Genomic DNA, 22,648 nt, shown 5'->3' with positions numbered 1-22,648 from the left:
AAACATCTGCCATAGACCAACCCTATGGTCGGTTTTCTTCAGCAAAAGGACCTGATGCAACAGGAAAAAAATGGTACTAAGCCCAGGAAACAGAACTTCTGGGGACACTTCAGGTGTGCTGTGAGCCTGGGGCATGGAGTGTAGTCTAGTAAACAGCCAGAAAGGGTATCAGAGAAGGGGGCAGGAGCCATACCACATAGAGCTCTCAGAGTCCTATAAAGAGTTTAGTCTTGATGACAGAGATAAATGCATGTAGAATATCAAGAAAACTATGTCAGTACATGTGAAATGTGTACTGAGATTTCAGATACAGCTGTTTGAAGACATGTTGCTGGCTGCTGGACTAGACAAGACTGCAGGATCTAATGGACTGATTCAGTCAGAAAGTAGTAGTATAGTTTGATACTTCATTGGGTATGGTAAACAGGGGAGGAGGAGGATCAGAGGTGACTTCCAACTCTCTGGCCTGAATAAATATGCAATAGTCCAGAAGATATAACAACAGCAATAGATACAAACACTGTGTTCAGGACAGGCATGACATGAGTGCTGGTGCCCGGGTCGAGAGTGGGTAATCTTGTGATTTTCCTTGACCTTTCATCTGTGGTTACACTGGTATTCCCTTGTATAGATAATTCAACATCTTGCTCAGGGGTAAGGATGTACTTAATAAGCATCCAAAAAGTATGAAGTAATACTCTTTCATGGATAAAAAAATGTAAAAGTAATCCCAAACTCTGGCAAGAAGAGCAATTCTTACAAGGAATGCTGAAAATATATAACTTTATTAATTAAGCAACATTCTGAAGCCTGTTGGCATCACTAAGTCAACAAAACTCATCTTGCATAAGCAAACACACTCACCAAGATAAATATTCCACCAGTGTCAAAACTAAAATGAGCATAGGTGTGTTTAGAAGTAGCCAATAATTTCAGAGAAAAACACACAAAGCTGGGTGGGATGAAAGAACTGGATAGGATTGGCCAGCTCCTCTCCCAACCAAAGTAATCACAGTGAGGGGAGGAAGGATGAAGATGATACATGCTCAGTGTGGGAGTATCAGGAATTTTGGGAGCTGCTAAGGACTCCATGCAGCCAACAGAACTCTACTCTTGAAGGGTTTCCAATATTTTCAAGAAGTTACTAGGCTAAATCCATGAACCAATTTACAGCAAGCAATTTATTAATTGCCATACTAAGGAATCAGATGTTGCCCCTCAATTCTAAACCTTTTCATTTATAACATTGTTCTGATGTGTTAAGAATTCTACCAGCCATCTGGAGGCTTCCCTGAGGTTACTTTGAAAGAAGGTCAATATGGCCGTAGCTACTTAATGTAAAGTAGTCTCATTTTCAAAACTGAAAACGTTATTCAATGTATAGAAATTTCAACTATGCCCTAAGTCAACTCATCAAAATTCAACAACAGAAACAGGAAAGTTAGAAAATACACACTACCAAAACTGAATGACCTAAATCCTTGCTGTCCTAGCTGATGTTAGGTTAGCCTTAAGGTTGTGTAATATCACCAACAGCTGTGTCAAAGTCACAGACAAGTCATCTTTTGTGCAAAACATTTTCTGCACTAAACAAATCACTGTCACACCCACAATGTAGGCATCTACAACACTTCAAAGACAGAAATTATGGGGGAAAGAAAATGAGAGATCTTGATATTTTATTATCTTTTGTGCTCTAGAAATATCTTATATTCGTTTCATTTTTCATTATGTGTCTCTGTGTGTTTGTATGTATGAGCATGTGTGTTGAGGCAGAGTGCTTGTGGAGGGTGTCAGATTCTCTGAGGCTGAAGTTACCCACAGGAATGCTGGCTTTGAGTAAAACTGCAGGAATAGCAAGTTCTCTTACCTGTGCTGAGCCATCTTTTCCGCCCTTAGAGTCTCTCTGTCTCTGTCTCTGTCTCTGTCTCTGTCTCTGTCTCTGTCTCTCTCTCTCTCTCTCTCTACCACTTGCTCTCACTCTCATTCTCTCTCTCGCTCTCATTCTTTCTCTGTATGTATACATATATATGTATGTACAAATCCTTATTTAGCCAAAGATGACCTTGAACTCTCAGTTCTGTTTCATTTGTCTCCTAAGTGTTAGGGTTATACCTGTGACTTCTGATTAATAATGATCACTTGTAACATCCAATAGGGTACAGTGACAACAGAGCTTGAACTGGATTCAGATCCTTCATGGTGGGCCAGAGGCTGGCTAGCATTGTGTCTACCACTCACTGTCCCATCAGAGGCAAACCTTCCAATTTCTTCCTCAGAGCAGCTACTCTGTTCTCTAATTCTCCAACAGGCCATGTCTGTTAAACTCCTTTCCTTTTCTCTCCAGACAACACTTTCTGAACTCATTTTTTATAATATTTTTATTTTATTTTTTATTAATTACTTTATTCACCTTGTATCCCCCCTATAGCTCCCTCCTTCCTCCCCTCTTGATCCCACTCTTCCTCCTTCTTCTTCACAAGTCCACTGATAGGGGAGGTCTTCCTCTCCTTCCTTCTGATCCTAGATCTATCAGGTATCATCAGGAGTGGCTGAATTGTCTTCCTCTGTGGCCTGGTAAGGTTGCTCCCCCATCAGGGGGAGGTGATCAAAAAGGAGGCCAATCAGTTCATGTCAGAGACAGTCCCTGTTCCCATTACTATGGAACCCACTTGGACATTGAACTGCCATGGGCTACATCTGTGCAGAGGTTCTAGGTTATCTCCATGAATGGTCCTTGGTTGGAGTATCAGTCTCAGGAAACACCCCTGTGCCCAGATTTTTTGGTTCTGTTGCTCTCCTTGTGTTCTGTTGCTCTCCAGGTCTTTCATCTCCCCCTTCTTTCATAAGAGGAGGGCTTTGCACCCAATCCTGAAGATACCTGATAAAACAGGATCAGATGAATGGGGAGGAGGTCCCCCCCATCAGTGGACTTGGAAAGGGGCACGGTGGAGATGAGGGAGGGAGGGAGGGAGGGACCGGGAGGGAATGAGGGATCGGGACATGGCTGGGATACAGAGTTAATAAAATGTAACTGATAAGAAAAAAATAAAATAAAATAAAAAGATTTAGGGAGAACTTTTCATTTCATTCTTTCAGGAGGATAGTCAACACAGGCTGGAATGCCAAGGCACTGTGTTCACAAAATTGTGTGTGCACACATCTTTTGTCCCATGAGAATATGATTTCTTTTTTATTATTATTTATTTCTCATTTCTTTCATAAGATTCCCTGCACTCTGCCCAAAGGTTGGCCATAAGTCTGAGCATCTGCTTTGATATCCTACAGGGTAGAGCCTTTTAAAAGCCTTCCCTGTTTTCTCCTTCTTTTGATGACCATCCTCTTTGCCTTTCTGAATGAGGATTGAGCATTTTAGTCAGAGTCCTCCTTCTTAATTAGTTTCTTTAGGTGTATATATTGTAGTAGGTTTATCCTCTATCATATGTCTAATACCCACTTATGAGTGAGTATACACCCTGCTTCTGGAATACCTCATTTAGGATGATCTCTTACAGTTTCCACCATTCACCTGCAAATTTCATGATTTCCTTATTTTTTATTGCTGAGTAATATTCCATTGTGTAGATGTACCACAATTTCTGTATCCATTCCTCAGTTGAGGGGCATCTGGGTTGTTTCCAGCTATTACATATAAATCTGCAACAAACATGGTTGAGCAAATGTCCTTATTGTGTACTTGAGCATATTTTGGATATACGCCTAGGAATGGTATAGCTGGATCTTGAGGAAGTGCTATTCCTAATTGTCTGAGAAAGTGCCAGATTGGTTTCCAAAGTGGTTGTACAAGTTTACATTCCCACCAGCAGTTCCCCTTTCTCGACAACCTCTCCAGCGTGTGTTGTCAGTTGAGTTTTTGATCTCAGCCATTCTGATGGGTGTAAAGTGAAATCTCAGGGTTATGGACACCTGATTTTTGACAAAGATGCCAAAACCATTCAATGGAAAAAAAAGATAGCATCTTCAACAAATGGTGCTGGTCTAACTGGATGTCTATATGTAGAAAAATGCAAATCAAGTCCAAGTGGATCAAAGACTTCAATATAAAACCAAACACACTAAACCTATTAGAAGAAAAAGTGGGGAAGAGCCTTGAACTCATTGGCACAGGAGACAACTTCCTGAACAGAATACCAACAGCACAGGCTCTAAGAGCAACAATCAATAAATGGGACCTCATGAAACTGAAAATGTTCTGTAAAGAAAAGGACACTGTCATCAGAACAAAATGACAGCCTACAGACTGGGAAAGGATCTTCACCAACCCTATATCTGACAGAGAGCTAATATCTAGAATATATAAAGAACTCAAGAAGTTAAACAGCAACAAATCAAGTAATCCAATTAAAAAATGGGGTACAGAGCTAAACAGAGAATTCTCTTTGAGGAACATCGAATGGCAGAGAAACACTTAAAGAAATGCTCAACGTCCTTAGTCATCAGGGAAATGCAAATCAAAATGAACTCTCATTTCTGCTTCTATAAAATATAGATACATCTAAGCTAAACGGAATCCAGATAAAGGAGAGTCTTATATCCTGTCTGAATCACAGTAGGTGTTTACTTTTACATGAATGAACCATAATGCCAGACATAACTGAACTTCAAAACAAGATTGAAGCAAACAAATATCTAGTTGGGCAGAATGGTCATGTGGAAGTTATTTTGGAGCATGTGAATATTTCTCATTACACCGAAGATCCATCCACCAGCCATGGTCAGACTCACAGCCTGGGAAGTCATTTTGTGTACCTCCCAGTTGTGAATCCTCCCACACTAACTTGTCCTTTGGAATGCAAGAAATCTTTCAAGAAATTGACCTACTGAAAATAACAACGAGGTTGGAAGTAGGTTGACATGTTCTGCCACAGTAGACAGGCTCAGCTTTAACACCTCAAATGCCATCTGCCATCGTTCAAGTCACGAACCAGGATTCTTACCATTCAGTACCACTACTAACCATGCCCTTTGCCGTATTTTTAAATTTTAAGTTTGAGTACTGGCCAGCTTGGAAGAGAATTAACTTGAAAGGATAATTGTTTGACCAAGTGACCTATCCTAGAAGATTTGAAAATAGTTCATTTATGAAATAGTTTATGAAATAGTGAAGACTTGAGTGAAATACTTAAATAAAACCAAATGCTTTTTACAAACAGTAAGCATGGTAAAACAGGTCAGCCTACCACCTGAGTGGTTTCCCAACACATATAATCAACAAAGAAAATCAATAAAACACAGAAAAACAAATCAATACAGGGTGTAAGCAAATACTGAGCATGCGGTTCCCAGAGGATCAAATCAATCAGCAGTAAACACAGAAGAGGCGTCATGGTACTAGCACTAGAAGACAATGCGAATTAAGCCACAAAGAAACTACATGTGCCCCTATGGCATGTGGGAGTGGGAGGGCTGATGGAAATTAAACAGTACTAAGTCCAGAAAGGACAACCAGAGCAGGGACTCCCCTGCCCCGCTGAGATCAGTGGGAATTCACATGACTACTTTGGAAAGCAATGTAATGTTATCTAGGATCTGGAGAATAAACACAGCCTGTTCCCAGAGCTTTCACAAGTTACCCCTGTGTACCCTCGGGCACCACTTCTGAGGCTGGAAATTTGATAGTAATACTAATTCTTAACTAGGATGTGATGGTAGAAGATCAAGAATTAGGAGTTCATGGATACGTGAGACCCTTTCTAAATAAACAAATAAAGGAAAAAGCAGAAAAGAGTATAAGTTTTTTGTTTCGTTTTGTTTTTGTTTTTGTTTTTTTTGGGGGGGTTCCCCTCTGTGTAGCGTTGGCTGTCCTTGACTCCCTTTGCAGACCAGGCTGGCCTCAAACCCAGAGATCTGCCTGCCTCTGCCTCCTAGAGTGCTGGGATTACAGGCATGTGCCACCGTGCCAAGCTAAGAATGTAAGTTTTTCTGCTCCAACCCAGACTTACTTATTGGGAGTTGAATCATCATAATTTTCCAAATCTGAAGGTCAGCAGTAGGGAGCAAGTGCTGATCCAGAAGGATGAGATGAATAGGATTTCTACAGTTGAGAAAAAAAAATCTGTAAAAGCAATTGCTAAATATAAATGAAATGAACCTTTCTTGGAAGCAGGAAACCTATGCATTCTAAGACTGTGAGATTCTTCTTTTGGGTGGAGATGTTTTGGGGTTCAAATGAAAGCCTTTCTTTCCCTACAGCTAAAGATGCCCAGAAGATTCAAGAATGGGAACAAGCACACATTCCCCATTTATTATCACCAGAACAAGAAAGCCTGGATGACGCCAGCATTTTCTGAAGACTGGTTTTTGAACTGTTTTATTCTATAGGCAAGAGTATAGTATAGACAAAAATAGCATTTCCTTCAAGAGTTTTCTAGTCTGATGGTTATCCATGGTAGATAGGCACCATCCACACTAATGTAAAGGCCATGTGTTTACCACCAACTGTGACAGCATTCATTCAAGCAATGGGTTAAAGTGTGCAAGCTTTGTTCAAAGCATCCTATTTACAGCAAATGGTTGCTCAGGCCATTGGAAGCGATCAAATCTGGATGAAAGCTGCCAGGATCTTTGAACAGTAGTAATGTTCTGCTGTGGAAAATGTTGCAGAAGCATGGGAAGAGGTCACACCAGACAAATCAATGGCATTTGGAAGAGAGATTTTTAAACACACTCAGATTTAGTGTTGTCTTCAAGGTGAGAGATTTATTAGCAACTTATCAGGCAGTGTGGCAGGAGTTTGAAGTACATGCCAGCTTTGTCTGGCATGGTTTCCACTCTTAAAGGTTTCTGAGGGGAGAGGAGGTCTTGCTTTGAGAGGAAGCAGGCTCAATGAATATGTTGCCTGGGCCATGTGACAGAGAATGTGTGACTTAGGCTGTCTGACAGTTAGTCACAAAACATCAAGGACTGGGCATTGATAAAGATCTTCACAACCCTCTTGGCACAGAGACTGAAGAGTTTTCCAACGATAACCTGAAGGAACTGGGTGAGGACAGACACCCCAAAGTGGAGGCAGAGGAAGAAGATATGAAAGTTCACAGCAAAGAAACTGGCAGAGGTACAGGACAGTCTCAGCAAAGGGCACAGAAATCAGAAGGGAAGGACAGCACAGATTCACAAGATTAGACAGGCAGATGCAGGACCCTCTTGATTACCATGAAGAAACAGCATCAAAAGAAGAAACAAATGGTGCAGCCAACACTTGGCATCTTCGCGACAAATACTGCACTTGCTAAGCCAGTAGGTGTTGACACTCTGTGCCTTTGGCCTTCTGTGCTCCAATCTCATCAGAAGAGAGAGAAAATTGTGATTCCATCATAATAGCTACCAGCAAGTGATTTTAGTGACATGTGTTGTTAAACATCCTCAAGACATATATACATATATATGTACCTTCAGTTGTGTGGGTTAGGAACCTGTTCAACCATTATGTTTTTCACTTTCCACAAAGCATGCAACACTGGTTTTAAATGATTTTGTCTAATTATAGGCGTAAAGTACATGTCCACAGCATGTTTAAATTGGAGTAGGCTGAATTATAATAGTTGGCAGGATGGCATTATTAAATGTGGATTTGTTGAGCTATACAACAGTGTAAGGCAAGGAGCAGCTCTGGTTTATAAATTGAATCTATGCAACTTCTAGTGGTGACAAGAACTATTACAACTCAACACACTCAGAAACAAGTACAATTTAATGAATTCTTAATACCTGGGTTCTGAGATTTTTTTCAAAAGTTTCTGCTTTCAATTTGTAGATGCTGCTTCCAGTCATTTATATGTTCATTTTTTCAATTGGTAAGGCACTTTGGTAAGGTGTGCCTTGTATACATGAATTACGAGGCTCAGCTGCTCTCCTCCTGGCAAATGTAACCATTCTGTCAGTTCCAATGTTCCTGGACAGGTGCCTCCTGTCCCACTCTCCAAGTGAGAAAGAGTGACAGGAAAAAGCTCCAAGCTCTTTGTGTGTGTGCTGGCTACCAAACTGGGGTCTTCTGCAAGAGCAATCCACATTCTTAACTGTTGTTGAGCCATCTCTCCCAGCTACCACCGTTTGACAGTAATATGGGAACTGGGGAAACTGTTCTAAACTGCTTGCTTTACAAGCATGAGAACCTGCTTTTAGAGACGTTACCACCCACCGAAGTCAAATGTGAATGTGCATGCCCGAAGCCACACTGGATCCTGAGGGCTCACTGTCTAGCCAGTCTAGCCAGAGGGTGAACTCCAGGTTCACTGAAGAAAAACTCTTTCAAAAAATACAAAAAACAGAGAGCAAGAGAGGAAGATCCTTGGGGCTGACTTCTATACACACACATGCACATCACCGCCACCATCATCACAGTAGCATAAACTTTCAGTTTTTCAGATATTTTTCAAATATCAAATCAACTAAACACTATAAATCCTTACTAATAAACATCAGTTAAAAGAAAACCAAGATAAGGGAGAAGCAGTGGTGGATAAAAGTGCTTGCCATGACGAGCCGCTGGATAACTTCAGTTTGACCTTGAACTCCTGTCTAAAAAAAAAAAAAAACTGGATGTGGGGGCATGTATCTCACAGCAGTCCCAACAACTGAGAGATAGGTGGTGGAGACAGGAGAATTACCCAAAAGCCCATGTTCCAGCCAGCCTGGAAGAGGTAGCAAGAACAAAAAAGACACTACTGCCTAACAATGTGGAAGAAAGAATCAGCTCCCCAAAATTGTTCTGACCTCTACATGTGTACGATGGTGCACATGCATCGGCCCTTGAATGGACACACACAGACACACACACTAATTTATGAAAGTAGATTTTTAAGAATAAATATAAAAAAAAAGTCTCTGCTTACTTTACCCTTGGCAATCAACAAAAAGTTAAACTTTTTTTTTTTTTTTCACATGAGGAATTGTAGTTCAGGGTAATATAAATTTCTCATTTCTGATGACAAATCAGAAGACTGCTAGGGACAAAAATAAAGTGAATATGAAAAGGTTTTAAATGTAGTTCACAAGGCCTAGCACCTACATGGCAGCCCGTAGCTATGTGTAACTCCATCTTCATTGCCATAGGAGACAACTTTCTGAACAAAACACCATTAGCACAGGCACAATTAATAAATTAAGATCAACAATTAATAAATTAAACCTCATGGGACCCAGGGTACGATGATCAATCCTCACTTAGAAAGATAAATGGGATGGATATTGGATATAGGAGCAAACAAATAACAGGACAGGAGCCTATCACAGAGGGCCTCTGAAAGACTCTACCTACCAGAGTATCAAAGCAGATATTAAGACTTATAACCAAACCTTCGGCAGAGTGCAGGAAATCATAAAAAGGGGGGGGGGGGGAGTTAATATGACCTGGAGAGGATAGGAGTTCCACAAGGACCAAATTTATCTGGGCACAGGGGTCTTTTATGAGACTGTTTCTCCAAACAAGGACCATGTATGGATGCAACCTAGAACCTCTGCTCAGATGGAGCCCTTGGTAGCTCAGTACCCAAATGGGACCCTAATAAGGGGAACAGGAACTGTTTCTGACATGAACTCAATGGTGGGCTCTTGAACCTCCTCCCCTCCTCCTCAAGGGAGGAGCAGCCCTGCTAGGCCACAGAGGAGAACTTTACAGCCAGTCCTGAAGATACCTGATAAACCAGTATCAGATGAAAGGAGAGAAGGTTCTCCCCTATCAGTGGATTTGGAAAGGGGCAGGGAGGAGATGAGGGAGGAAAGGTGGGATTGGGAGGGAAAGAGGGAGCGGGATACAGCAAGGATACAAAGTTAGCAAACTGTAACTAATATTAAAAAAATAAAAATTAAAAAAAATTAAACCTCATGAAACTGAAAAGCTTCCATAAGGCAAAGGAAACTGTCATTTGGACAAAGTGGCAGCCTACAGAGTGGGAAAAGATTTTTACCAACTCCACATCTGTTAGAGGGCTAACATCCAAAATACACAAAGAACTTAAACCAGATATCCAAAACTATATAACCCAATTAAAACTGAGTCACAGATCTAAACAGAGAATTATCAATAGAAGAAACTCAAATGGTTGAAAAACTCTTGAAATGTTCAACATCCTTAGCCATCAGGGAAATACAAATCATAACTACTTTGAAATTTCATCTTACACCTGATACTAGCAAGGATGTGGAATAAGGGGAGTACTCCTCCATTGCTCGTTGGAGAACAAACTTATACAGCCATTATGGACATCAGTGTGACAGTTTCTCAGAATGACAGGAATCCATGTACCTCAAGATTTATACCACTCTTGGGCCTATACCCAAAGAATACTCAACCATCTTCACTGCTACTCTGTCCAGAATAACCAGAAACTGGAAGCAGCCTAGATATCTCTCAACAGAAGAATGGATAAAGAAAATGTGATATATTTACACAGTAGAATATTACTCAGCTATTTTAAAAAATGAATTTGTAGGCAAATGAATATAAATTAAAAAGAATAATTCTAAATGAGATAACCCAGATCCAGACAATAAATATATATAGTCACTTATATGTGAATATTAACTGTAAAGTAAATGATAATCAAGCTACAATCCATAGACGCAGAGAGGTTGTGGTGGTCGGGGAGATGACAAATGGATCTCTTGACTGGGTAGGGGGGAGGGAATAGAATAGATTTTATGGGTGGACTGGAAATGGAGAAAATGGAGAGACACACAACTAAAATTGGCATCTTTCCATTTGAGAGACGGTATGGAAACCTGGTGCAGTGGAAACTTTCTAAAATATATGAAGGTGATCCTGATGAAGTCTCTAAGTAATGGGGGAAGACAGAGTCTCAACTGTCCATCTCTTGTCACTAAATGAAACTTCCAGGACTGGGTTATAGCCAATTGAGATGCTGACCAAACAAATCTAACGGATATCCCTAAATAACCTAGACTGCCAAGACAATAAGTTGCTCTCCACAAACTGACAGTAAGGCACCACTGCTGAAGACAATACCCACACAACTTACTGAACATGGAGAGATCAAGCTGGTCTCACCAGCTTAGAGCCTCCACCCCTAATTTCTAGTGTCTTTGGTATGGAAAGGTACTCTGTTGGTTACCAAGAAAGAAACTTAAAGACCAACTGAGCCACAAAACTACTGATCTACAATGTTGTACTGCCTGCAAAATATTCTAAGATAAAGGTGGCACAAAGCTAGTGGGAGTAACTAGCTAACAGCTGATTTAACTGAAGGCCCACTCCATGAAATGTAACTGACACTGTTTGAGTAACCAAGAACCAGAGACTAGATAGAACAAAGACATAGGATAAAAACCAAATACTACTGGTCTTAAAGAAAAAAAGTATAGTGATAAAATTACTCCTAATGATATTCTGCTATACTCATAGACCAATGCCTTATTCAGCCATCATCAGAGAGGCATCCTCCTGCATCAGATAGGAACAAATACAGAGACCCACAGACAGACATTATACAAAGAGAAAGAGACTCCTCTGACCTCAGGGAATCCCATGAACAGGAAGCATAAAGAGTGTAAGAGCCAGAGGGGATGGAGGACACCAGAAAACAAGACACTCTAAATCAACTGAACAAAGCTCATATGAACTCATAGAGACTGAAGTAGCAAGCACAGGCCATGCATAGGTCGGCATTAGGTCATCTGCATATATGTTATAGCTTGCAGTATTTTTATGGGATTCCCAAGTGTTTGAATGAGTAGGTCTCTTACTCTTGTGCCTTCTCTTGGGCTCTTTTCCTTCTGTTGGTTTGCCTTGTCCAACTTTGATATGATGGGTTTTGTTGTATCTTAATATATTTTATTTTGTCATGCTTTGTTGTTTTTCTCTTAGACGTCTGTTCTTTTATAATGAGAGACAGAAAGGGACTAGATTCTGATGGCACAAGGTAATGAGGAGGAACTGGAAGAAGTAGAGGGAGAGGAAACTGTAATCAGGATATAGTGTATGAGAAAAGAATCTATTTTCAATAAAAGGGGAAATTACATCTATTAGTGTGCATTTTGTGCATTTGTGTGTGCACATGTGTGTAGGCACAAACATTCTGTGTGCATGTGAACATCAAAGGACAACTTCCAGGAATCTTCCACCGTGTGAATCTAGGAAATCAAAATCAGACAGTCAGGCGTGACGGCAGGTGCTTTTACTTGCTGAGCTCTCTTACAAGTCCTGAAGTATTTTTATTTAATACATATATTACATTATTTATGAGGTGTTATTTGTGTGTGCTTCAGGGTCTCCAAGACTGTTTCCCATTCCACTGCCTCTGTGTGAACACTCACTGCAAGAAACCTACTTTCACAAACCCTGAGAAGACAGAGATGACCTGAATACCCAACTGCACAGAGAGTAAAGAAAAGGAAACCCTGTTCTTGAGTGGGGATGGTAGAACCACGCTCGAGAACACCCACAACAGAGCAATGAGGAAAATCCCTCCAAATCCTGGCTACATCATGGAAGTTTGAGTAAGTGTTCCTATGAGGTTCCACCTGCTAGCAATCTGGAAAATGCTTTGTAGTTCAGTCCCAAAGAAGAGGCCATATCTGAAGCTTATAGAAATTCTCAAGACCTCTATCCTTTGCATAGTAGTAGTTTCTTTTCTAGAATTTTCCTTCCAAGCAACCTTGTTCTTTGTAGAAATGTACATTCTTTTGGCTCATTCTGTCATAGTTCCCCAATGTATCACAAGTAACCAGTTGTATTGAGAAATCTAAACTATATTTTAAGGATACACTTGAAACCCATTTATAAAGTTAGTGGGTCAGGGAGAGGAGTAGAATTCAAATTTGGAAAAAGAAAAATAGATATTAGGGCCCTTGTAACTTGAAGTTTGAAACCAGCAGAAATATTTCTTTTCAATTGGTTGCTCCTATAAATCTTGATCAATGTTTAGTGCAACCTAAAAGCAAAATACAAAATAAATACATTTTACTACAATGAAAAAACACAAGGCAAAAAAAAAAATCAAGCTTAAACAATGTCTAGGTAATCCCTATTGCGGAAGTTTTTGGAGTTTCAGGTGATTTAGAAGAGTATCCAAGTACAGTATATAATTATAAATGATGTTCCCAAATGAAGTCTTAACCGGGCCTTTCTGAGAGGCACTCCCTTTCCAGAGCCACCTCCTACTGGGAAGAGAAGCCCTGTCCCACTAATTGTGAGCCCCAGCACTTAAGGATGTAGCCATCTCTCCAGCCCTGGCACCTCTTATTGGAATTTGTAGTGGTTTCTTCCTAGCTAGACCTCAGGCCTTCCTTCAGACACTCAGTCTCCTCTCAATGCTGCGCTCCGTTTCCTACCTCACTTAACACACTTATGCTTGGTTATAGCATTTACATCTTCTGCATGGCCCTCCCTTCCTCCCAGAACTGTACAATACATAAGTAGGTTTTGGTCATGTGCATATCTCATCATCACCTGAAATTCAACAGCTCCACAAATAAAGCTTCCCTGCTTAAAAAACAAACAAACAACCTACTTCCTTTCCTCATTTTCATCAACTCATCCAATAAGAACTCACATAGCTCAGGGGCTCAAGGAGAAAGGCTAGGTTTCATTCTTGGCTCCCTCTCCCCCATTTCTTGAGCAAAACTCAAGTCCACTCTGGTCATACCTGTGCGCCTTGGTCATCTTGCATGCAGATGACTGTAACTACCCCGAGTAATCTCCCTTTTCATCGCCTGCTCCACTCTAACTCTCCATCTGATAAAAATCTTTATATCATCCCAATAGCCCCCTCTGCTCCTAAGCAGACAAGCACAACCCCCATGTGCTCTGCCTTTTCCACAACCTGCCTTTAACTCTTGCCACTCTCCCAGCTCTGTGAAGCCTATCAGGGAAACTGGGCTATTTGATGGTCTCTGGCTCTGTCTAGTTCCACATGCCCTTGCTTGATCTCTTATAATCCCTTCCCAATGGCCCATGGGCTTAAAAGGAAAGAATTGTTTATTGGTTGTAGCTCCTTCTGTCTATCACAGAATCCTTCTAGCCCCGCTTTCTGAATAGCTCTGGAAAATACTTAGTTCATCTTTTCTTCTACTTCCAATAGCCACTATTAAATGTTGCCATTCCCAGTGTGTCCCCTGACCCCAACTTGCAGGTCTTTCTCACTCTACATACTCCACACCTTACTCCCTCCCTTAGCTCATTCAGCTCTTTTTTTTCCCCATTCATCCCCTACACTGTAGCCACGTACTCTTTCTAAAGTGTGGCTCTGACAACATAGGATGCTCCTGCTTGCAGGAAAATATCTGAGGCCCTGTGCAGGAATTACAAGTCTTTTCATGGTCTGGCCCCTGCTGTCTCCTGCTGCGTGTATCACTCTACTCGCTCCTACCTGGGTCTTTACCCTTCTTGTGTTTTCTACCTGGAATTCTTCCTCAGAATCCCTTTTGCCCACCACTGAGCAAGAGTCCCTGACTTCCTTCCAGAACTGTCCTCCCTAAGCTTCCTCCACTCTCCATGTCGCAATCTCCTAGTGCCCAGAGGCGGAAGTAACAAGATATGCCGCTTCTAGTTTGCTTTCTTCCTGTTGCTGTGACAAACACCACAGCCAAAAGGCAACATGGTGAGAGGGGAGTATTTGGCTTCCACTCCCAGGTCACAATTCATCACTGGAGGAAGCTGGGCAAGAACCGAAGCAAATGTCACGGAGGACCACACCAGGCCAGACCATCACTTACTGGTTCACCCCCTCACTTCCCCTATTTCCAAGCCCATAGCACGCTGGGCTCCCAAGAAAATGCCTCCACAGACACACCCAGGGGATAATCTGTTGGAGACAATTCAAATTCAATTCCAGGTAGGTCAAGTTGACAACCAAGATTAGCCACCACAATGCCCTCCTGGAGAGGCAGTGCCCATACAGATCTGACTCAGTTATTCATCGCCTTTGTTTCAGTCAGAAACCACATTGGTATGGACTGAAGATTTTCAAATGATTCTTATGATGAGCCCCAAATGCTCTTCTGATTGTGTTTCTCCTCAATAATAAGTGGCCTTATTCCCCATTGCATTCTGCATTCGACAATGCCTAACACCGACATCACAATATGCTTGATAAATAAACATGTGCGCTTACGTACTATAAAAACACGTATTCATATTAAATTATTTATGTGTTTACAGAGTTTGCTCCCGAGGGCCAAAATGGATCTTTCCCTTTCGAATTTGATTGTGTATTTCACAAAATTATTTTACCTGTGTATTTCTAAGAGGGTTTGATGTTTTAAAGACCTAACTGTAAAATATACAAACACAGATAACTAGATATAGATAGAAGCATAGATGGAAATAAAGCTATACATGTAAATAGACAGGGATATGCTAGTGACAGGTAGAGCACCAGTTAAGAATTTGGTTAATTGGGCTGGGGAAATGGCTCAGCAGTTAAGAGCACTGGCTGGTCTAGAGGACCTGGATTTGAATCCCTGTATGGCATCTATATGGCACCTCATAACCTTCTCCGGTCTCAGGGGATCTGGCACCCTCTGCTGGCCTTCACTGGCATGGCATGTGTATGGTACAGACATATGTGCCAGTAAAACATCCACAAACATACAATAAAGGTTAAAAAGACAGAAGAATTTAGTTAGCACTTGCACTTGTGGTCTTCTTTGCACGAAGGAAAACTGCTATTATTTACAAACTACTATTAATCTCATATATACTAGACTTTATCGACATGAAAAAATAATCTGTTCTGGGATGACACCTCCTGATACTTACATCAGATAGCATTGGCTCATCAAGCTCTTCCACTCTGCTCAAGTTAGGTGCACCATACCGATCACTGATTTCTGCTAGGGTTTTGGCGTTGTCCATCGTTGATTCCTACAGTCACAAAATTCAGTTTTTACTTTTACATGTCTTCAAAATTAACATGTTCCTTTTTTTTGAATTTTGAAATAAAATTTCTGAATTGAGCACTCAGACTCAACAGTGTTAGTTAGTAGAATCTGCCAATGCCTGTTAACAGTAAGCGAATCAAGTAAGAAGCACTAAAAGCTATTTTTAAATCCATTTGGAATTCCAAAATACATTAATTTGTAAGTAATTTTATGAACAATATAACAGGACATTGTAGCCTTAAAAATATACCAGTATATACTGAATGTCGCAATTTTATTCATTCTGAGATTTGTTTCAAAGCACCACACACCTGTGACTTATCATTAGAATATCCATTTGAACTGTCACTTTTTAAGGTTTTTGGTTTTGCTTTTGCTTTGTTAAGACTGGGTCTCTCTCACTACATAGCTTCAGGCATTCCTGGAATCACAACTTTCCAGCCTCAGGCACTGTGATCACATGTGTATGCCACGTTGCCCATTCTAGACCAGCAGTATTAACAGTGCCCTTATTAAAACTTTAGCCACTGATTCCAAAAATAAGGATTCTATTCTAAGAGGCATATTCATTTCACATAAAACACTGTAGCTCTTCCTCACCAGTGACTGCATGGGCTCTTCACCCTTAGCAGTGCTTTCATTGCTCATCATCTCCTAGACAAAGTTGAGAAAGCACTGAATATTGCTCATTTCTATTCCATGTTTGGTTTTGAAGTTGTTGGGTTTGTTTTGTTTTTATAAAGTTCTATGATCAGTTTAGCAGCAAAAGTGATGTCACTTTCCAAGGACTGGAAAGAGTACAGTGCACACAAAACAATGGATCACAGATTAATTTATTACTCTATGCTAGGGAGATAACTGTTTATAATAAATAAAATTCCTTCAAAACATGAGCTGACCAGAGGTGGAAGGTAAATCTCAACTGTTGAAGATACCATGCTTTTCGGACACACAGTCCTGAACTGAAACTAACATCAGTGCCTCTTACCCGGAGGACCAGATTTTATGATACCAGAAGGTACCATGAAAGCTTCCCAAGGAAAGAAGTAACCAACAGTCCTATGAACCACAATAACCAGCATGGCATAATAATCTTAAAGGGGCAATAGTGGTACACAAACCTTAGTGGTAACTAAGATCTCTCTAATTGAACTTAAAATCTAATCAACAAGAGGGCATCCTGCTCGGCCCTTAAAGGCTAGCTACCTGCCCAGGCTGAGTGAATTTGTGGATCTTAAAAGAGAACCTACAATCACCACTTTACTAAACCAACATAATTCCTAACTACACTCTAAATATTTGTCCTTGTACCCATAGATAAACGTAGTCCTCATCTTAAAGAAACTCATTAAGGAAACTTCTCTTAGCAACAGACAGAGACTATTACAGAAAACTACATTAAGTTAAATTTAGACTACATTAAAATTAAATTAAAATAAAACCTCATTAAATTAAAAAGCCGAGTTGTGGAGCACAGTTCCAGTGAATACATCTACAAAATAACTCCTGCTCCTAAGTCTTTGGGGACATGGAAGAGTGGGCGGAAAGATTGTAAGAACCAGAACATCAGGGAGTTTGCTATGAGACTATGTCTCATTAAGTCTCACTAGCATGACTGCATAAACATGAACTGAACAAGGACAATAGACTTACCAAAGTGGACTATAGAGATATATGTGGTACTATTTTGCAAAGATAATTCTATTTTTTCTAATAAGTTCTTTTATTTATGTTTGTTTTGTTTTGTTTTTGAGGCAGGATTTCTCTATTTAGTGCTGGCTGTACTAGAACTTGCAGAGATCCCTTTGCCTCTGCATCCTGGGATCAAAGGTGTGGGCCATTATACCAGGCTCTTTTGGAAGTTATTATCCTGCATCCACACTGTAGACCTAAGATGTTTAGATGCTTATAAGAGCATCAACCTCAACCATAAGGATGACTATTTGAATAATAATTTTCTCCCCTGTTCTTTTAACTGAACCAGAAAATAAATACATTCCTCTGCAATGGTGGGAGCTTCAACACATTACTCTCTGGCACCCAATAAGATCCAGGTTCTTAATCTTTTGTCACACACCAGAGCACCAGGAGGGAGGTCAAAATAAAACATCAGAGAGCAAGGGAAACATTCCTGTTAGCTCTTGACTCCCAAGGGACTGAGGCAAACACCCAGAGTCTAGCCCTTCTTCAACTCAGGATTCTTCACTACATTGACAATTTACACTGTGTGTCTGTAGAGCTAGAGCAAGGTGCACGAAAGTGCTCTGAGTAGTGAGTGAGACAGGGATACTTTCCAAGCTAGAGATGAGTGACATTAAGCCTATGTGGACATGAAATACTAAAGCTGTGTTGTGGTGACTCTTGTCACACAGGCCTGACACCTGTAGATAAGAGTGTGACCCTCTGGTGTGTTAGTATGTTTGTGAGCTAATGCACATACCTAGAAAATGACCCTGTTGCACAAGCTAAGGTTCAGCGTCTAGATGTTCAGCATCTCCTCTGTTTTATTCAATTCACCACCCTATGTGTTTTTAAAGAAATGTTCACCAGCACATGCTTTTAATCCCAGCACTCAGAAGGCCAAGGCAGGGTCTCGGAGTAGGAGGCCAGCCTGGTCTACAGAGCAAGTTCCAGAACAGCCAGGACTACACAGAGAAACCCTGTCTCAAACAAAACAAAATGTTTCAAATGAGATTTTTAATCATATAATCCATTAATAAAGGTACCAAATACATTTGGTAAAAGTTGCTTCTGATTTCAGTTTTAATTATGGGTCCAGTAATAAGAGTTACAGTTGGGTAGGGAAGAGAGTAGACATAAACTCAATCAGAAGTCTGGCTAATGTGACACACATGTTTAGGATATCAGGAATTATTGGCTAAACTTTATGTACATATTACCAATAAAATGGGTTTTACAAAAACTAATTCACTTCATTGTTTATTTTCATAAGAGACCTGAAAAATCAACATGAGAACAGATTGTTTTAAATGTGAATGACTTCTTGGCAAATAATGAAGAAAGTGACATACTGTTATCTCATCCACCAGAATACCTTCAAATCAGCCATCCTTAACAACAGCTGTCTCCTCACAAAATTGTTGACAGTGGCCCTCTTGAGACCTTTGTAGCTCATGAAGACACTCATGTGACTATACCCATCCCTGTGTGATGCCTATGGTTCTGTGCTGCAACCACCGTTGTGAAACAAGAGAGCAGACAGAAAGGCTGGGGCTTGAAGTAGCAGAGCTGATAGGGAGCAGGGATGTGGGTTCTGCATCCTGTAGTCTTTCTGCTGGCTTGGCTGAAAGAGACAGCCTGAAGAGTCCAGAAGCTTCTAACAAGCAGACACATAACAAAAACTTCAGATTACCTTACTTAGTTGTTCTTCCACAACCTGGAGTTCTGTCTTCTGTTTCTCCTTTTCCTGCATTTCCAACTCCAGCTGAAATGCCAGCTGCTGCTGAAGAGTAGCAAGTATTGAAATTATAGGGAAGTTATGACATATCAATAGCTAGACATTAGCTCTATCACTCCTTTTTGCTTGTTTTTTTAGACAGGTTTTGCCTAGTCCAGGCTGGACTCTAACTCATAACATTCCGCTTGCCTCCACCTCTCCAATGCTGACATTACTGGAACTACCATATGAGGGGCTTATGGGGGGATACAAAGTGAATAAAGTGTAATTAATAAAATAAAAAAAAAGAAGGGCTCATCCACTTGTTTCCCAGACCCATCTTCTCTTATTACCATGGAGAGAAGTTTCTGCACCATCTTTATTTCTATTTGCTAATGTCACTCATTGTGCTCTATGTGTTCCTAAATCAAAATAGAACCCACTGCCCTTCCCCTCACAAGCCCCAGAAAAGCATTATGCTCACCCACTATCTCCCTCCTCACCTGTTGCACTTCACCCTCTCCACTCTTCCTAGAGAGATTCTCTGGGCTTTGAATGAGCACCAGCTCAGCGGTGGTGCCTTTGACTACTGTCCCCTTGGCTTCTGCCACAACTCATTCACAGTTCTCCTATTACCTCACGCTACTGCCTTTTCAGCAAGGAAAGATGAGAATACTAGAGAGCCACAGCTAAATGACCAGAGCTGGGCAGTATTTCAGGATGTGGGTTGCACCCGCACCAAGGGTGACACTGTTCACTTAGTAACATTTGGGCTCCTGTCACACCTGCTGAAACAAGAGTTCCTCTGCTTTGAGTCGCTCCAGCATTTCCTGCTCCATCATCGCTAATTCTCTCTCATGCTCCAAATCGATCATTTCTTTCTGTCTCTAGCAAATGGTAAAAAGCAACAGTACGCAACTTATTAGAGACCAAACAATTTGTAAATGCAATCTCAGAAGAATCTCAATTACAAACATTAGAAAGGAGTTCAGGGAATCATACGAAAGAAGGGGGAGTTAGTAAGACCTGGAGATGATGGGAGCGCCACAAGGACCAAATATATCTGGGCCCAGGGGTCTTTTCTGAGACTGATTCTCCAAACAAGGACCATGAATGGATATAACCTAGAACCCCTGCTCAGATGTAGCCTATGGCAGCTCAGCATACAGGTGGGTTACCCTAATAAGGGGAACAGTGACTGTCTTTGACATGAACTCAATGGTGGGCTCTTTGACCTCTCCCTCCCCCCACTGAGTGAGGAGCAGCCTTGCTAGGGCAGTCCTGATGAGACTTGATAAACTAGGGCCAGATGGAAAGGGAGGAGGACCACCCCTATCAGGGGACTTAGAGAGGGGCAAGGAGGAGATGAGGGAGAGTGGGGTTGGGAGGGAATGAGGGAGGGGGCTACAGCTGGGATACAAAGTAAATAACCTGTAATTAATATAAAAAATAAAAATTATAAAAATAAAAAAATAACAAAACAAACATTAGAAAGGGGGTTAAGCAAATGGTGGGCTGGTCATTTGGAAACTATCCAAAAATTTGGGGAAGTTTTATGTTTCAGCTGAACAAAAAACACAGAACTGACATTATACACTAAATACAAAGAAAAAGAAAAGAAGAAAAACAAATCTACAAATACGTAAGAAAAGGCAACACAGAGAAAAGATATTTAAAATCAAAACAGAAGCTTCCTTTCAGTTTTCTTCCCTCTCCACTTTTACATATTGTCCAAAGTTTATATATAATATACATTTTTGTAAAGGAAAAACAAGATTGAACATAAAAATATAGACATGATAAAACAACTGTCATGCTCTTCGAATTTCCTAAAGGGTGATCCATATTTACCTGTTCTTCCATGGTCACGTTTTCCTTATACTTATACATCCACAAGGCTAAGAATTCGATTGGATCCACTGGGCGAACTCTTGCCACTTCTGCGAGACCTTGAGTTAGGCATGCCCCCAGGCACTTGTGAAGATATAGTGACTCCATTTCTAACTCCTAAACAAAAACCATCTACAAAAGCTTTTCATTAGAGTCAAAAGTGTTCAGATTGGGCACAGTTAAGAGTAAAGTCAAGCCAGGTGGTGGTGGCGCACACCTTTGATCCCAGAAGTCTTGGCAGAGGCAGGCAGATCTCTGAGTTCAAGTCTAGTCTGGTCTACAGAAAAGCCTGGAAATCCAGGGATACACAGAGAAACCATCTCTTGAAAAAACAAAACAAAATAGTAAAGTTAAGGGGGCTGCCTAAACATTCCACCCTGTCACTGGTCCTGAGTGTTTCTCATTAGGGGTGACATAAGCAAGCTGGCCCCAGGAAACTTCAAATGGCCTCCAAGAGGACTCTGCAGTAGTCATAGTTAAAACAGCTTCTGCATTCCAAAGGTTCTTAAGTTTAGTCCCAGAATCAGAACTGGACACTAGCATTATTTGTGGCATTGTGCCAAGTAATACTGGCACCAGTTAATGCCCACAACTTCCCAGGCCATGGTAGCTAGGGAGCCAAACTGCTTAAGTGAACAGCCAAGAGAAGTTGGCTGGCAGATGAGTGTAGGATTTGTACACACTTCTTCACCTTAGGGCCTTAACTCTAGTGACTCCAAGATGCTTCTCCTATGCACTTCAATAAACCACTTCAATAAACTGTCCATCTCTTCTTTAAAAGCATACATTGCCAAAACTAGAGAATACCAATTTAAATTCAAATAAATCGCATGAAGTTGCTCATAATCTTCCCATACATTTCCCTTTAAACTAACCTCAAGCTTCTCCCTGTCATCATATATCCTGGGATCTTACTCCACCGAGTATCATGCCATTCTACATATCACACACTGCACTTTCCCATCTTGATGAAGCTTTCCTCCCTCCATACCTTGTCAGCTTCAAGGCCAAGAACATTTCTGGCTCTCAGAGTTTTGTCAGCTAGTACAATGGGGTTCCTCCTGCTTCAAGTAGCTCATGCAGCCCTTGTCATGCTGCCTGAGATGTGTGTGTGTGTGTGTGTGTGTGTGTGTGTGTGTGTGCACATGCATGCGGGCGACTATGTGTATGCATTTAGGAAACAGGCTCCTTCCTCTAGGTTCCCAGGGAGTACTCTGATCACAGGGCAGACACCATTGTCTCTCCATAATGGCAAGTGAGCAAGTTTATGCCCACTCCCAGCGGCTTCCCAGTCTCTTTAAATATGAAGACTGCTGCTTGCTTGGCTTTTTCTGGGTTGACTATTTCTATTTACCCAACATAGGATGTGCATATGGACATAAACTTTCAGACACATTTGCCTTTGTAGACACCAACCTGGCCTGCAATGGTGATGGGAGAGCAAAATTGGTGTTGATGAGGGTGACTTGGCAATGTCTAGACGTATCAGAGTATGTTCACCAT

General features: G+C 41.0%; 1 protein-coding gene across 2 annotated transcripts; it reads right to left on the bottom strand.

The window, feature by feature from the left end:
• Positions 1-12,739: 12,739 nt before the first annotated feature.
• Dydc1 (DPY30 domain containing 1) lies at positions 12,740-21,253 on the bottom strand. 2 transcript variants are annotated; one of them, XM_060391709.1, is made up of 6 exons: positions 21,107-21,253; positions 20,041-20,142; positions 19,232-19,321; positions 16,459-16,512; positions 15,737-15,841; positions 12,740-12,908 (listed from the first exon to the last, which is right to left on the bottom strand). In XM_060391709.1, exons 1-6 carry the CDS (start codon positions 21,251-21,253, stop codon positions 12,879-12,881), a joined length of 528 nt encoding a protein of 175 aa, XP_060247692.1. In that variant the 3' UTR covers positions 12,740-12,878. The 2 variants fall into 2 exon arrangements, with proteins under 2 accessions (XP_060247692.1, XP_060247693.1); XM_060391710.1 differs by lacking the exon at positions 15,737-15,841.
• Positions 21,254-22,648: the final 1,395 nt, after the last annotated feature.

Source organism: Meriones unguiculatus, chromosome 9 (genome assembly GCF_030254825.1).
Source record: "Meriones unguiculatus strain TT.TT164.6M chromosome 9, Bangor_MerUng_6.1, whole genome shotgun sequence".
In the NCBI taxonomy this organism is placed as follows: domain Eukaryota; kingdom Metazoa; phylum Chordata; class Mammalia; order Rodentia; family Muridae; genus Meriones; species Meriones unguiculatus.
The sequence above is the reverse complement of the archived record's forward strand: the minus strand, read 5'-3'. Positions and strand labels throughout refer to the sequence as shown.

Coding starts and splice junctions, on each gene's coding strand:
- Dydc1 (XM_060391709.1), bottom strand. CDS start 21,253: ATGGAGTCACTATATCTTCACAAGTGCCTGGGGGCATGCCTAACTCAA. Junction 19,322..20,040: donor AGGAACTCTTGTTTCAGCAG/GTGTGACAGGAG, acceptor GCTACTCTTCAG/CAGCAGCTGGCATTTCAGCT. Junction 12,909..15,736: donor ATGAGCCAATGCTATCTGAT/GTAAGTATCAGG, acceptor TTTTGCTTTTAG/GTTGCACTAAACATTGATCA.